Raw genomic sequence first — 15,633 nt, forward strand, 5'->3', positions numbered from 1 at the left:
TGTTCAGCATAGCTTAATCAACATACAAAGCACCTGCAGGAACGTCAACATTGCCATTTTACACTAATTTGCCCAGGAGTAAGCATCACTGAACTTATTGGGATTTAATTCTGAATAGAAATGCATTGAATTGTACTCTGATGCTGCAATTCTTTGTTTAAATTATGCTGCTTTGAAACCTTTGGGGATCTTGGAGATATTCTACCTCCAGGATTCCAGCAACAGCATAATATTAAGAATACACTGTTTTAACATTATGCTGGTATATCCCTGCTGGTAGAAGGGCCAAAAATAAACAGCAGCAGGAGAGAGAATGTCATGGAGAGAATCCTAAACTTTCTCAGACCTCGTTCCCAGCTCCAGTGCCAACAAAATAGTCCTACAAGTTAAAACATTCCCATTTAACTCAACAGAAAGCTCACTCTGGTCATCCTGCCACACCAACACCAGTGTATAAATATGAGATGAGGAACCTGCAGCCCTCCAAATGTTGCTGGACTATAATTTCCATCACCCCTGACCACTGGCCATGTGAAAACATCTGGAAGATTACAGCAGGAGTGTAGTGAGACAATTTTAATTGGGTGGGCAGAGACAAAACTTGGGGGAGGGCAGAAGGGTTGGGGCATTGGTTACTATAAAAGAGGTTTCTGGGGGGAAAGTTTCATAGGTAATGACAAAAATAAACCCCGATTTATGCATTTCAGTTAGGAACTATGATTTGTGAAATCTACAAAAAAGCAAATCAATTTAAAAGACAATATATTCCACATGCAAAATAGTTGCACAAACTAAATAACATTGACTAGGAAGTAAATGTATATTGTGCAAGTCATCCTACCCATAATGATCTGAACTTTCTCTGCATACTTACAGAGGAATTGTTCACTTGAAATTCCTTCAAATATGTTAATTCAAAAGTCAAGATTACTAAGTTTGCTTTTCTCTGATGAAATACAGAATGCCTGAATGGTGTCAGCACGTGTCAAAGTTGAGAATGGATTTTCACACACAGCTGTAGATGCACCAAAGGTGGGTCCTCCAGCATTCAAAGTGTACATGCGTGGAAAGGCTTCCTTGGACAGGTACAACGTTGTAGTAAGCTCATGAACTGTGAATTCAGTTCTCCTGGCAGCTGCTTCCTGGAACTACCCTGGCTTCCTTTGCCATACCAGGAAAGCAATTAAGAGAAGTTTCACTTAAAAAAAAATTAATACCTATAAACATCACTTTTTATACAGAAATGCTTGACAGCATGTCACATAGCAACTATACATCTCTCAGAACTACAGGTGTTAGAATCAACTGTATAAGCACATAATCTCTGTTCTACAGAAAGACCCTGGGCCAGCCAGCTAACACTGCTGCTGATGGCTCTACCAGCAAATCTTACACACCTTATGCAGTACACAAGTTCACATGAGAAAAGTTAAATAAGGTGAATTATTTATAATGAGTTGAGTGGAGGTCTAAAACTATTGCAATTAAGGCTCTAGCCACATTATACTCTTCAAAACAATTTTGAAATGGAGCCAGTTTGAAAAGATATATTTTTCAACTTTTTTAACAAACTAAGGAAGAAATACCCCCCAGGCACATAGGCATGCATCCACGCACTATCCCAGTGCCCCATTGTCTGGGCTAAGTTAGTAAGTCTCATTAGGCTTCCTGGGCCTTGGAGAGTCAGCTCACTCACCTCACTGCTTTTTCTCAGATCCTGCCTGGACTAGGCTAAGGTGTTGCACAGTCTAGGCCCAAAAGTCTAGGTACACCCACCAGATGCACTAATAACACCCACCACTTACAGAAGCTGACTGAGTACTACAGGGGAGGAGGAGATGCTCAGCAGTGCATAACAATACTGTCCTTCCTGCTTTTTCTTCCTCCAACTGCAAACTCTTAGGTTTGCCAACTCCCTCCCCCATCCATCAAGATTTGTGTTCACTTCATTCGTACTTTTAATTCTTACAGTTGCTGTGTTCGCATTATCTTGGTAACTTTGCCCTGTCCCTCTATTTGGATGCCCAAACTGTATTTCTAAAAGCTCAACAGAAGTTTTAAATTACTGCAATGCTAGAAATTTGGAGACTGAAGCAAAATTTCATTTGGGAGGGCAGAATGATCACTTGGGGGACATGACCTCATTACCTCTCCCCATTGCTACACCCCTGGATCACAGGTTTGCCCAGGGGGGGCATGAAGTAATCCAGAGGGGCCGCGAACTGTAAAGAAATGAATTATTTATTATTATTATTTTTAAAAGTTCATTTCCTGGACACTGTCTGCTCTGCACTGCCACTGCAGACGACACCTCCCCCTTGCTCCAAATAAGAGGGGAGGACTTTTGCTGAAGCTCCAGAGCATCTTTCAAGTGCACCGAAGGCAGGCATCTGCCTATAAAACATGTGGCAGATGCCAAAGGAGGCTGAGGATGGAGCTACCACGAAGAAGAGGGTATTACTATCACCCACTCCCATCTCCTCGCACTGCTGCTGCTGACGACACCCTTAGAATGAGAAGAGAGGGCTTTTCTTGAAGCAAAAAGAAGCAAGGCTGCAAGGAAAGGCTGCTTTCCCCCTTCCTTCCTGGCAGCCAGCCTGCCTGCCTTCCTTGGCTCCTGATTCACTGCCATCTCCTTTTAAAAATTACTCTTATTTGTAGGTCGCCCAGATTTTGCCTTCAGCCCAGACGGAACCAAGGAGCAATAAGGAAGCTCAGGACTTGCTCGCCCCCATCTCTGAGGCTAAGTGTGTGTGCCAGCATCCCCCCTTTCTTCTACCTACACTCTGCTCCCCATCTTTCTCTCCAAGATGCCGTGGCAGTTGAGGGCTTCTCCCCTCCCATGTGCCCAAACGCATGCACGCCCGCAGATGCTTGCAGGAGAGTCAGGTGTATTTGTGTGTGTGCATGCGCTGATCTGTCTTCTGTTCCACTCTCATTCCCCAAGTGTACACTAACCAAGGCATCAGTTCTGATGATCATCCCAAGACAAAAAAGCACTAACCCCTCTACTCAATCTATCTATCCTTTTGTCTTCACAATTTAGCATCCCCACCACTACCACATTTCTACTTATTTTTAAAAATTATTATTATTATTACTACTACTATTACTACTACTAATAATAATAATAAAGAGCTCAGCAGATTGGCTGAGGCTGGGGTCCTCATACTGCAGTTGAAATGAATTTATTTAATTATTACTGCATTTATATCTCACTTTTCCTTAAAAGTGCTCATGGTGGTGCACATAGTCCCCCCCCTTTCCATTTTATCCTTACACCAACCCTGTGAGATAGGTCCAGGCTGAGAGACTGTGTGTGGCCCAAGATCACCCCGTGGGCTTTATGGCTGGGTGGGGATTTGAACCTGGATCTTCATCCAACACTGTAACCCACAGGTGTTGGGAGACAGGACTGTACATCTTTAGACTACGGAGGGGGGGAGGGGATATCAATTTGATGAACATTTGCATTATGAAAAGAAAGCAACACCTCCCTGTCTGCAAGGAGCTTTTTATGGAAAGGGATATTTGGAGATGTGATTTTGCCACACACCATTTTTTCAATTAACAGAGGCTAAAATTACAATTAGCTTGCGGGGGCGTCATTAAATTTTTTGAGCTTATAAAGGGAGTTCCGTATTCATAAAGGTTGGGAACCACTGATATAGACAATCATTTCCACCTTAAACCTAAGGGGCACTTTTGCTTCTGAAGTATCAGTTAAGCTTTTTATATACATGCCACTCTCACTTACCAAGCCTATCTGAAGAGAAAACTCAGTTGTTTCTCTGACAGAAGATCTGCTGGAAAGAGCAAAATTAATTGAAAATACCCTTAAAACATAAAATATACACCATGGATGCACACAAAAGCCAGCTGAGATCTTAGTCCTGAGTGAATAATGTTTAATATCACAAACCAATCGCCAAACTTCAAAAGACTTCACCAGAGACATATTGGCCCAGGCAAGCCAAGTGAGGGCTTCTGCAGGTTTTGCAACTCGTTATACAAGAGTCAAGACAGCTTGAAATGAACATCCATGCAGAATGAGATCCTCTGAACCAGCAGCCTTAATAAATAATGCTGCACAAAAGCAGACAAAGACCAATGCAGCAGGGTGATGCCCACTGCAGCAGAGGCAACCTCATTATTATAAACCATTCAGCAAACAACATTTACCATAAAACTAAAGGTCCCGTTCCCTCCTCCTCCATTGTCAGCCTTGATACGGAAAACTGTTGCAGAGACCGACACAGAAAAAGATACAGTTAATAAAAGGCAAACATCCCAAAATGCCTCAGGCCACACAAATAAGTATCTGAGGGGTCACTGAATGTTCCTTGGCTCCTATCACATCCCTGAATATGCTCAGGGTAGCTTTCTAGACAGGCACAATAAATCTTTCCAAACTGCTTTAGGAAATATAATGTTAAGAGTAAATCCTGCACGATGTGGCAAAGGAAACATCTAGGCACATATTCCAAAGGTATGTATTTTTCATTCCATCATGAGGCTTCTTATTACAGAAAAGTTGGAATCTAGATTTAAACAGAGCTGAGCTGAATTTTCATGAGTTTTGATTTTCATGTCAAACTTTCAGGGTTTGATGACAGAGATAATTTCCTTGGACACCTTATCAAATTACATGAAAACTGTCAGTAGCATTGTTAAGGTCATGGATTTTCCTCAGATGGTTAGAATTGTGTGAAGGAGTGTGGGAAAAGTGCTAGCCAGCCCCACCTCGTCCATGTGTCACTGTGCCTGTTCCCATTGCTCACCACGTGTAACTTCTGAAGTGGGGAGCTTGCTATAAGCTCCCCACACAATTTAGAACCTGAGCAGGTTTCTAAATCACACATGGAGCCTATGGGAGTACAACAGCCTCTCTGTTTCAGAAGTGAGCAGTCCTGTGTCATCATGTAAGGGAAACCAATGCCTGAATAAGACCACAGTTACTCTGTTTCTTTCTAATCACAGCTCAAAACCAAGAGCTGGAGTTTTTTTTAAGGCTCCAGGAAGCTTCCTTTTTTGTCCACCTCAGTGCATCCTCATGAGACTGAGGGTTGAGACACACTGACTGTTGTGCTGGTTCCAGTGCGTCCCCATCTCTCTTTTCTGAAAACAGGGGCACACAGCCTTTTTACTCTAAAACCCTGGTTGGATCAGCGTGAGTGCATTTTTTAAAAATTGCAGCCTCAATCACTTAAGGGGTGTCTGTTTCTAGTACCCCATCATGCCCGTTTCAAGGAAAGCAGATGCTGCTTCGAATAAGTTTCATTTCTGACGCGCTAAAACTGATGAGCTTCGTTCTATAATAATGAAAGGTATATTAACCTTAGACCATGGTGATACAAAGAAAGACAGATTAATTAAACTTTGCTTCTCCCCCTCAACAATAAGCCACCTTTGTTCCAAGGATACTCCCTCCCCTTTCCCTTAATGATTCACATCAATTAATCTTACAATTTGCTCTTTAAACAACTACAACGCTGGCCTTTCAAGTATATCATTGCTAAACTGTGAAATTCTTCCTCAATCTTCCCCAAGCTCATCCATTTTAAAAGACTTACATTATAATTTCCTAAAGAGAATAGAGATGATTAGGATTATGCTGAAAAACTGCATTTCTATATCCACTTACCTGGGAATAAGCCCCATTGAACTTAATAGGACTTACTTTAGAGCAGACATACACGATTATGCCGTAACAGTCCACTTTTAAGAGTAACTGAACTAGCAAAATAGTCTTAATAGTCATATAGTTACTTACGATTCCTATTGCGGCTGCGGCACAGCAGCAAGGACTACAGTACAGTACAAGAACTACAGTGAAAAGACCCGATGCCACCAGCTTTTCATGCAAATATGCCAGCAGACATTTTCACAAGTGGGTTATTATATGAACATCATATAATAATGACAATTGTTATTATATGAGCTTGTTATGTAAATGTCCATTACAATTAAGTAAATTAAAAGGCCATTCCTATGAAGCACATTCACCTATGTTTATTCATTTATTAAAAATATTTATATACCACTTTTCACTTGAGTAATACCCAGAGCAGTTTACAACATACAAACATAATACAATAAAATCTATATATCAGAATTAAAATATGATAAGATTCAAACTATTATGCCCAATAATGTATTATTTCCAAGCTAGGTTTTAATTGCCAGGAAACTTCCAGGTGAATGGTTGAGTTTTAAGCAGGTAACAAAAGGTCATCAGAGTCAGGGCCTGCCTCATTTCAGAAGGGCCACTACAGAGAGGTCCCTCTCCTGGGTTGCCACATAATGTCCCTCAGCTGGTAGCAGTACAACTGGGAGAGCCTCCTCCGAGGATCTTAGCATATGGACAGGTCTAATGCAATAGACAGATGGCTGTGCTCCTCACCTGATCTCATTCCCGCTGAGTTGCTGCTGCATACTGGGATGGACACGGGCAAGGTTGGTGTGGTGCAAACACACTTGCAGAGCCAATACGGCACTCAGGCCAACACATTTGCACTGTGCCAAACTTGATGATACCTCGCCCTTTCTCCTCTCTGTCCCAGTATGCAGCAGCAACTCAGTTGGATGGAGGTCAGGGATGTGGCACAGCCCCACCACAGCATCCACTATTGCTCTGATGGGGCATATGCCCAGGTAGGTGTGCATCGATAGCTAAAGTCCACCAGTGAAAACTGTAAGAGTGATCCTGAAATTTCAGAGGGCTGACTAGTTATCATTATCAGATACTATAGAACAATCACCGCCCAGAGAGCTTCGGCTATGGGGCGGTATATAAATTTAATAAATAAATAAATAAATAAATAAATCAACAGATCAATCAGGCTACAGAGCTTGATTTTATGTTTCTTTCATCACAATAACCTCTGTAGAAATAAACAAGCTAGTATTGTAAAAGGTTTGCATAGCATCTCCAATTATATTGGAGTTGTATGGTAAATTCTTGTGAAAGTCTCACACCCAAATTCCATTTCGCTATTTTACTTTTGTCCCTCATTTTCCCATTTCTAACACTTATATGTTCCCTTTACAGAAGCATTTCTTTCTACCAGAATTGCAGACTACAAAGGTCTAGCGCATTGCATCTATGCATGTAAAATACATCCTGACAAACTGAATGCTATTTCAAAAAAAACGTTGTGGGGGTGGGTGTTTGAAGAAGCATCATCATGAAGTAGTTGCCTTCTGAGATTATGAAATAGCCAATTTAGCACATGGATTAATTGTGGTCTGTGGGAATAGATGCATGCCTACAAAAAGGAATGTCTAGACAATGGCCACAAAGAAGGACCTGTGTGTCATCTACCCAGGCCAGGCCTAAACAAGCTGTGACTCACCAAACCAAATGCAACCTACTTGCCAGGTGCTTGATATCCTACCTTCAACTTTTGCAGTCCCAGTAAGGCAACAAACTGGGAGGCATAACTGTTTCTGGAGTGCTACCACACATGACTAGTGGGCTGCATTTCGCGCGGTGAGTCATAAGTTGTACAGGCTTGGTCCAGACCAACAGTGTAAAAGTTTGAACCTCTTTAATGGAACATGCCCAGGAAATGGACAGTGACAGATCACAGAATGTGGTGTAGATTGTGCTGTCTCCTCAGATGAATTTCTGTCACAGACTACAAGAAAAACTGTCATGGTCAATGCTTCATATCTCATCCATTAAAGTGCTGATGAGAACAGAAGGAAACAAGAAATATTTTAGTCCAAGAAATATGAAATAGCAAACATCATTGCCAAACTTTGTTTTACCACATATTTTCTGCAGTGAAACACACAGTGAAATTATGGAAGCGACTGATGTTTGTTTTGGTTTTATTTTAGTAATTTGAGAAGGCAGTTATTGAATTATTGCGACAAATAATTGACTCTGAATTCTTCCCTCAAATCCTGTGATATTTACCGATCTCAGCTGGTTTTAGATATCTGAGATTCAGTTTTCTAAAAATTGACTCTCTCCTTACATAATCATCTTGATTGTCTTCTTCATTTCATACATTTTATTAATCTATTTCAGAAAGTGATTTATTTGCATAGATGAATTTTGTTTTTGAGAATAAGCATATCAATAATTTGTATCAGTGCATCAGTGCAATAACACCTAATGCTTGAATTAGCAGAAAAAACTTCAATAAATATTTCACAAACTAAGAAAGTAAACTATAGTCAAATTAATAGTAAAAAACAGTGGCTGATTATGGCCCATTTATAACTGTAATATCTGTAAAAGCTTACCTTGGCTATCTGGACACACCAGTTAAGCAGAAGCTGGGAGCCAATGTTATCCTTATGTTCATGAACATAGTCCAATAAGCACCCATGGGGCATCAACTGAGTGACTAGCTGGATGGTTGGGCTCAAGCAGACCCCTAGTAGCCGCACCAGATGTGGGTGATCCATGCTTGCCATTATAAGAGCTTCCTGCAATAAAAATTCACATTTTAAAAAAATAACTTAAAATGACACATCAGTACCCATCTGCAATGGACCTGCTGTGTTCCTAGTTAGTCACTGCATGGCTAAACTAGAAAATCAAGAAGGGCCACAAGATCCTGCTCCCACATGAATCTGTACACTCTTTTAAGATCTGCATCAGAGGCTGTGTTCCAGGTGCCACCACCTTCAGAGGGAAAGGGAGGGGTGACTTGGGATGGGGCCTTTTTGGCGATGGTACCCTGGTTGTGAAATATTCTCTGGAAAGACGCTTGGCTGGCACCTACTTCAGTAGCTTTTATTCTCCTAAACTTTAAATGCAGGAATAAATTCCTGCCTTTTCCTGATATTGCTTCTTTGGGAGATGTTCTCTGTTGTTTGTATGATTTGAAATATTTTTAAACATTAGTGCTACACTGATAATTTCTTGGTTTGTTAACTGTCTTGAAAGCTCCCATGGCATTTCATTATTTAGGTTAAGTACTGGGGGGCTGTCCTCATAAACTTATTTATTTATGTATTTATTTAAAAAGCATTGCTAAACTGCTTAATATTTTAAAAATCTCTAAGCAGTGTACACTACATACAATATAAAAACAATATCCATTAAAACAAAAATACAACCTAACACCAATAAAACAATATAAGAACACACAAAAGCAAGAAAACAGAGATATAAAAATTATTATACAGCCACGAGAGTGGCTATATACCAGCCTTTCCCAACCAGTGTGCCTCCAGATGTTGTTGGACCACAACTCCCATCTTTCCTGACCATTGGCAATGCTGGCTGAGGCTGATGGGAGTTATGGTCCAACAACATCTGGAGGCACACTGGTTGGAAAAGGCTGCTATATACTATAGCCAGTGGGGATTTTTCACATTCTGCAATGTTAAATTGAAGATACCCCCATGCCATTCTGATGCTTCCCATAAGCTCATTTCAAAACAAAACTTTACAAAACTTAAGTCCTGAACTCAGAAATGCTTGCTTAACAACCCTCTCAATTTTCATGGTGATACACAAAACAGTCAGAGAAAACAGAGAGTTAAAAATCTAAAAAGGGAGAAAAAACCCCAGAGCCCTTTTGGACTTTTTTCTCTGAGAGTTCTCATAATCTATTGAAATTCATTAAAAATCAGCCATGTTCACAGAGTACCTGTAATCCTATTATTGACCTTGCCCCATGATCTGACCATCTTCTGCAGTTTAAAAGTAAAAAAAATATATGCCTAGCTGATTTTAATTAATTTAATTAAATTTGGCTGGGACCCTATGATAAGCCTGGGCATGCTCAGTAAGAATCAACTGTCAGTGTTCTAAAAGCCAGACTCACAGCTGCTGGGCTTGCCTAATCAGGGGGCCACACCCACACCAGACTTTGATTTCATTTGAGACAGTCATGGCTTCCCCCAGAGAATCCTGGGAAGTGTCGATTGTGAAGGGTGCTGAGAGGAGACTCCTCTTCCCCCGAGAGAGCTCTAGTGGCCAGAGGGGTTGTTAATAGTCAGCTGCTCTGACTGAAGCTCTGTGAGGGGAACAGGGCGTCTCCTAGCAACTCTCAGCACCCTTCACTAACTACACTTCCCAGGATTCTTTGAGAGAAGCCATGACTGTCCAAAGTGAAATAAATGTCTGGTGTGGATGTGGCCTAGGATAGCTTTGGTTTAAATGTGGGTGGGAGGCTACATGTGCCTGCTGTAGAATAAAAAGGTGAGGGAAAGGCTGAAAAACAGTGATACTGTTCACAATGTTTTCCTTTTGGAAAGGAAAGGGGCTTCCCTTCTGCCCAGTGCCCACCCATCCACCTAATCTCCTCCGCTCCCCTCCCTCCCCCTCCCCCAGGTCAGTGTTTGACTATGACCTGGGAGACCAGGATTTGAATTCTCACACAGCCATGAAGCACACTGGGTGACTTTGGGCCAGTCACTGCCTCTCAGCCTCAGAGGAAGGCAATGGTAAAACCACCTCTGAATGCCATTTCCCGTGAAAACCCTATTCATGAGTCAGGATTGACTTGAAGGCAGTCCATTTCCATTTTCAAACATGATTGCACAGTAATAAATCCCATTGAACTCAAAAAGTATGCAAACAATCAAACCCACCCTCCCTTCTCCTCCCTCCTATCCCCTCCCTCTTGCCCCTTCCCTCTCCCTTCCTTTGTCCCTCCCTACCATCCCCATCCCCTTCCAATCCCCTCCTCCCCTTCTCCGTCCTCCCCCTCCGCTTCCTCATCCCCATGGTCAATTTTACCTAGCTTAAGCATGATTGCACGGAAGTAAATGCCATTGAACTCTATAAGCATGCAAATGATCAAACCTGCCCTGCCCTCCCCCTTCCTTTGTCCCCCTCCAATATGCTCCTTCCCCTCCCCCCTCCCCCTCCTCCTCCCCCATGGCCAGTTTTTCCTATCCTAACCATGATTGCATAGGAGTAAATCCCTCTGAACTCAATAAGCATGCAAATGATCAGACTTGTTTTTCCCCGTCTTCCCCTCTCCTCTCCCTTTCTCCTCCCCTCCCCTCTTCCTTCTTTCTCCTCTCCTGCCCATTCCAGCCCTCCCTCCCTCCCCCCGGTCACTTTTACCTATCCTAAGCATGATTGCACGGGAGTAAATCGCACTGAATTCAATAAACATGCAAATGATCAAACCTGTCCTTCTCCTCCCCTCCCCCTCCTGCCTGCTCCCATCCCAGTCCTCCCCTCTGCGTTTCCTCCCCTCCCCTCCTCCTTTCCCCTCCTCCTCCTCCCTTCCCCATCCCCTGTGGTCAGTTTCACCTATCCTAAGCATGATTGCAGGGGAGTAAATCCCACTGAACTCAACAAGCATGCAAATGATCAATCTACTCTCAGCAAACTTGGACAGGATCCCATTTCTTACCTTCCGGATTAAAAAGCAGGGAAATTCACTAATACGCAAAAAACCTTGCCGTTTAAGAACGTACCTATAGCCAACAGATATTTCTATCCAACTTTAAAAAGCAGGGAAATTGGTCAGCTATAGTGAATGCACCAGGGGAGCAGGAGACCTGACCTCCCTGAGATATTGTACTGCCCTACACATTTGTCAAAATGGAAACACCATTTGGGTTGGTCTTTCACAGTCCAATCCACTTCCTGTGCAGCTTGGAAGAATTTGGTAACATTTGCCTCTGAGCATATGGTGAGTGGTGGCAACACCTGCAATCAGTCCAAATAACGGAAACGACATGTGCTGTGCTGATCTTGTTTTAGCAGGGAGGAAGCAACAATATTAAAACAGACAGATATTCACATTAAATATCATTGATTTACTTTGCAATTTTAGTGAAGTTTCCTATAGAAAATTATTTTCTTTTGATTCTGTCTGTGTGAAGATGTGAAGTACAGCAACACTTTGCAAAATTTACACTAAAAAACCCTCCAAACATAATTGTGGAATTATTTATTTATTTGTTATATTTGTATACCGCCCCATAGCCGAAGCTCTCTGGGCAGTTTACAACAAATAATGGCACTGACTTCTGCAGAATAGTCTCCAGTGGACCTCAGGAGTGTCTCAATTTGCACAAGATAAAACACTGGGAGATGAAATATATTCTAGCAAAATTCTAGGTGTGCTCTATGTTTTTAATTGACCGTGCCCACCTTGCCTTAAATAAAGTGGTTTAAACATAGCAGGCTGAAAACATGCATCCTCTTTTTTTCCAACAGCTAGAGTCATTGCTGAAGTAGCAACATATTGTGGAATGGATTGCCTTCAAGTCGATTCTGACTTATGGGCGACCCTATGAATAGTGTTTTCGTGGTAAGTGGTATTTGGAGGGGGTTTACCATTGTCTTCCTCTGAGGCTGAGAGGCAGTGACTGGACCAAGGTCACCCAGAGAGCTTCATGGCTCTCTGTGGGGATTCAAACCCTGGTCTCCCAGGTCGTAGTCCAACATCTTAACCACTACGCCACACTGGCTCGCTTGTAATCAGTCTGATTTTACATCAAACTGCAGTTTCAGATTCAACTTTTAATGCAACCAAAATAGAAATAGAAATAGAACATAACCTCCAATTCGAAACACAAAAGGCTGTCTTCATCATCATATGACATTGAGCAATAAAAAGTCTTTGAAATTAATAAAATAAATTAGACACAGATTTCTAGGTTGAATAATGAGGGAAATAAAATTTTCTAGTTTAGATTCTCTGTAGAAATATTAGTAACACCATTAACCATTTTAATCTTTTAATCCGTATTTTTAATTTTTGTCGTATTGTGTTTTTGTAGTGTTTTTTGTTGTTTGTTTGTATATGTTTTTATGATTTTTATTATGATATATTGTATTTTATCTTGTTTGTTCACCGCCCTGAGAGCTATTCTGCTAAGGGCGGTATATAAATTGAAATAATAAATAAAAATAAATAAAATAAAACACAGGAAAGAAGCAAAGTAAGAAGAACACCAACAAACATACAAAAATATAGTCCTCCATCTTTGGAGATGGCAGGTGTTGCCACCACTCACCATATGCTCAGAGGCACATTACCAAATTCTTCCAAGCTACACAGCAAGTGGATTGGACTGTGAAAGACCAACCCAAATTGTGTTTGCACTCTGACCAAGTTGTAGGGCAGTCCAATATCTCAGAGGTCAGGTCTCCTGCTCCCCTGGTGCATTCACTATAGCTGACCAATTTCCCTGCTTTTTAAAGTTTGATAGAAATATCTGTGGGCTATAGGTACGTTCTTAAACCGCAAGGTTTTTTTGCCCATTAGTGAATTATATATTTCTGTCGTGCCGCCTCTTAAGTGCCTTATTTGTAAACTAAATAGTGACAAATGTTGTAACCTTTCCTCACAGGGGAGTCATTCCATCCCCTTGCTCATTTTGGTTGTCCTTTTCTGAAACTTTTTCCAACTCTAAAATATCCTTTTTGTGGTAAGGTGACCAGAATTATGCACATACGGCAGCTTCCCTTTTTGAGACCTTCACCCCCATATGTGAATGGCGGGAGGATGGGATGTAGGAACACAAGAACCTGACTATTGGTCTGTCTGGCCTAGTGCTGGCTACACTGATAAACACTGGCCCTGCAGTTTCAGACAGGGGACATACTCATTCCTACCTGGAGGTTCCAGGAATTGAGCCAGGGACTGTCTGCATGTAATTCATGTTCTATCCCTGAGTTGGGACCAGTGAGGAAACAACAGTGGGGAGAGGGGCAGTGAGCAGGTCTGTGCTCTTCCCCTTAAACTGCTATGATTGCCTGACCAAATGGGTGAGCTTGTTTTTCCTGTTTTCAGCAGAAGGGGAATCGTCTGATTCTCTCTGCTGTCTTGAGTCCATTTTTTCCTCGCTCTCCAGAGCAATTTCTAAATTTGTAAAAATGTTTTTTTAAAAAAAAAATACAATGAGAAACAAATGTTGAATGAACTCATTAAAAACGAGTCAGACAACTTGCCTGAGGCTGTACTCCTGTACACAGGTACTTAAGGGTAAAGCCCCACTGAGCTCTGTGTGACTAACCAATGAATTATCACACATAGACTGCACTATGTGAAGCATGTGGGAAGGGTGCAGGCAATATACTGAAGGCCCTGCTATGTATAGATGAAGGCAGGAATTGGTTTCTAAATAGTGCAGGGGCGTCACTACCGGGGTGCGGAGGGTGCGGACCGCACCCAGGTGACACCTTGAGGGGGGTGACACCCAGAGCCACCCCGCCCCGTTGCGGAGCCGAGAAGTGCTCTGGGTCGGCGTCAGAGCAGCCAACTCCTCCTCGGAGGCGGGCAGGCGGACGAGACCGAAAGCAGGTGCCCTGGAGTGCATGGTGAGTGCGCGTGCCAGCCACAGGGCCAGCCACCCCCATCTATGCAACTGGGAGGGCATGTGCCGGAGGTCCGCACCCCCCCACACTCCCGCTAGTGACGCCGCTGAAATAGTGCAAGGCTTTTAGTTCTCCTAGCTGGGGTGGGGGAGGAGCAATTTGGATTTTACTTCAGGCAGTAAAATGTTTTGAGCTGGCAATGAAAGTCATGATGGTTATGCTTATTAGGGTATCTGCTATTTGCATTGCAAAGATGTGGGGTGGGGTGGTGAGGTCAGGTTTGTTCTGCAAATGGCAACTCTTTTTGCAGGTAATCTGTGTACATCTTGAATCTTCATTCACTAGATGCATCATCTTTACTACTATACAATTTCCCCATAGAAAAAGTACACTGAAAAGCAAAAAGGCAAAGAGGGCTCCTTTAAAAAGAGAAAGCAGGCTATTTTCGCAGTATTCTCCTCCAAACTACCAATATTTCTGACAAGTTAAAAAATATCCCCAATGCTACCACATATACATATATATCTTGCTATCAGCAGTATGAAACCACCATCACCACCCTCAGCCCAATAAGGGATAGAATGGTAGAGGGAAATAAGGAAAAAATTATACAGGGGGAAAAGGAGGCTGAGTTGGTGTTAGAGAAAATTGCTCATCAAAGCACAAAGAGGATTTGAAACCAAATTGCAGAGTATTTGCATAATAATTCCTTTTTAAAAAAGAAAAGATGAACAAGACATTAATTGTAGGGTGTGCATATAATGAAAATAACAGATGGTTTAACCTTTTCTGTACTTTATATCTTTTTAAATTATGTCAACATTTTTTTTAAAAAAATATGGACTAGCCATGAGATATGGTTTTGCTGGGCTGGAATAAGGACCCAGAGTAACTAATAACGTACGTGTGTGTGTGTGTGTGTGTGTGTGTGTGTGTGTGTGTGTGTGAGAGAGAGAGAGAGAGAGAGAGAGAGAGAGAGAGAGAGAGAGAGAGAGAGAACAGAGGCAGGAAGAGCAGTTCCATTTAAACCATTTGTTCCATGTTAAAATTAATACACTAGTTTGTTCCCAACCCTGCATGTGGTCACCAAGATACAAAGTTAGCCTATTTTCGACTGCCACCAGAAGGCTGGCAGAATAAATACATGTTGACAGGTACATTATCCATTTTCAGGAAACAAAGTAACTCTCTAGTTTATGCTCTCTTTTTCCCATAAAGCTCCCCCTCCCGTCATTTCAGTAAAGTAACCAGTGTTTCTGTTTTAAACTGTGGCATTTTTCTTCACGTTGCCTGTTTGGCACACCAAAAACTAAGTGGGAGGTGGAAGAGGCAAGCATATTTTGATGGATTAAGTTCAATCCATGACCTCATCCTATTCA

The 15,633-nt window shown here is 42.0% G+C and overlaps 1 protein-coding gene across 6 annotated transcripts in view; it reads right to left on the minus strand.

The window, feature by feature from the left end:
* The window catches only part of ERBB4 (erb-b2 receptor tyrosine kinase 4), a 1,247,562-nt gene that overhangs the window by 154,010 nt on the left and 1,077,919 nt on the right, over nucleotides 1–15,633 (minus strand). For all 6 annotated transcript variants that reach the window (XM_061607686.1, XM_061607684.1, XM_061607681.1 and 3 more), the window contains one exon: nucleotides 8,257–8,442. In XM_061607686.1, the coding sequence (XP_061463670.1) occupies nucleotides 8,257–8,442 (186 nt within the window). The remainder of the gene's footprint in view (nucleotides 1–8,256; nucleotides 8,443–15,633) is intronic.

Source organism: Rhineura floridana, chromosome 2 (assembly GCF_030035675.1).
Source record: "Rhineura floridana isolate rRhiFlo1 chromosome 2, rRhiFlo1.hap2, whole genome shotgun sequence".
Lineage (NCBI taxonomy): Eukaryota > Metazoa > Chordata > Lepidosauria > Squamata > Rhineuridae > Rhineura > Rhineura floridana.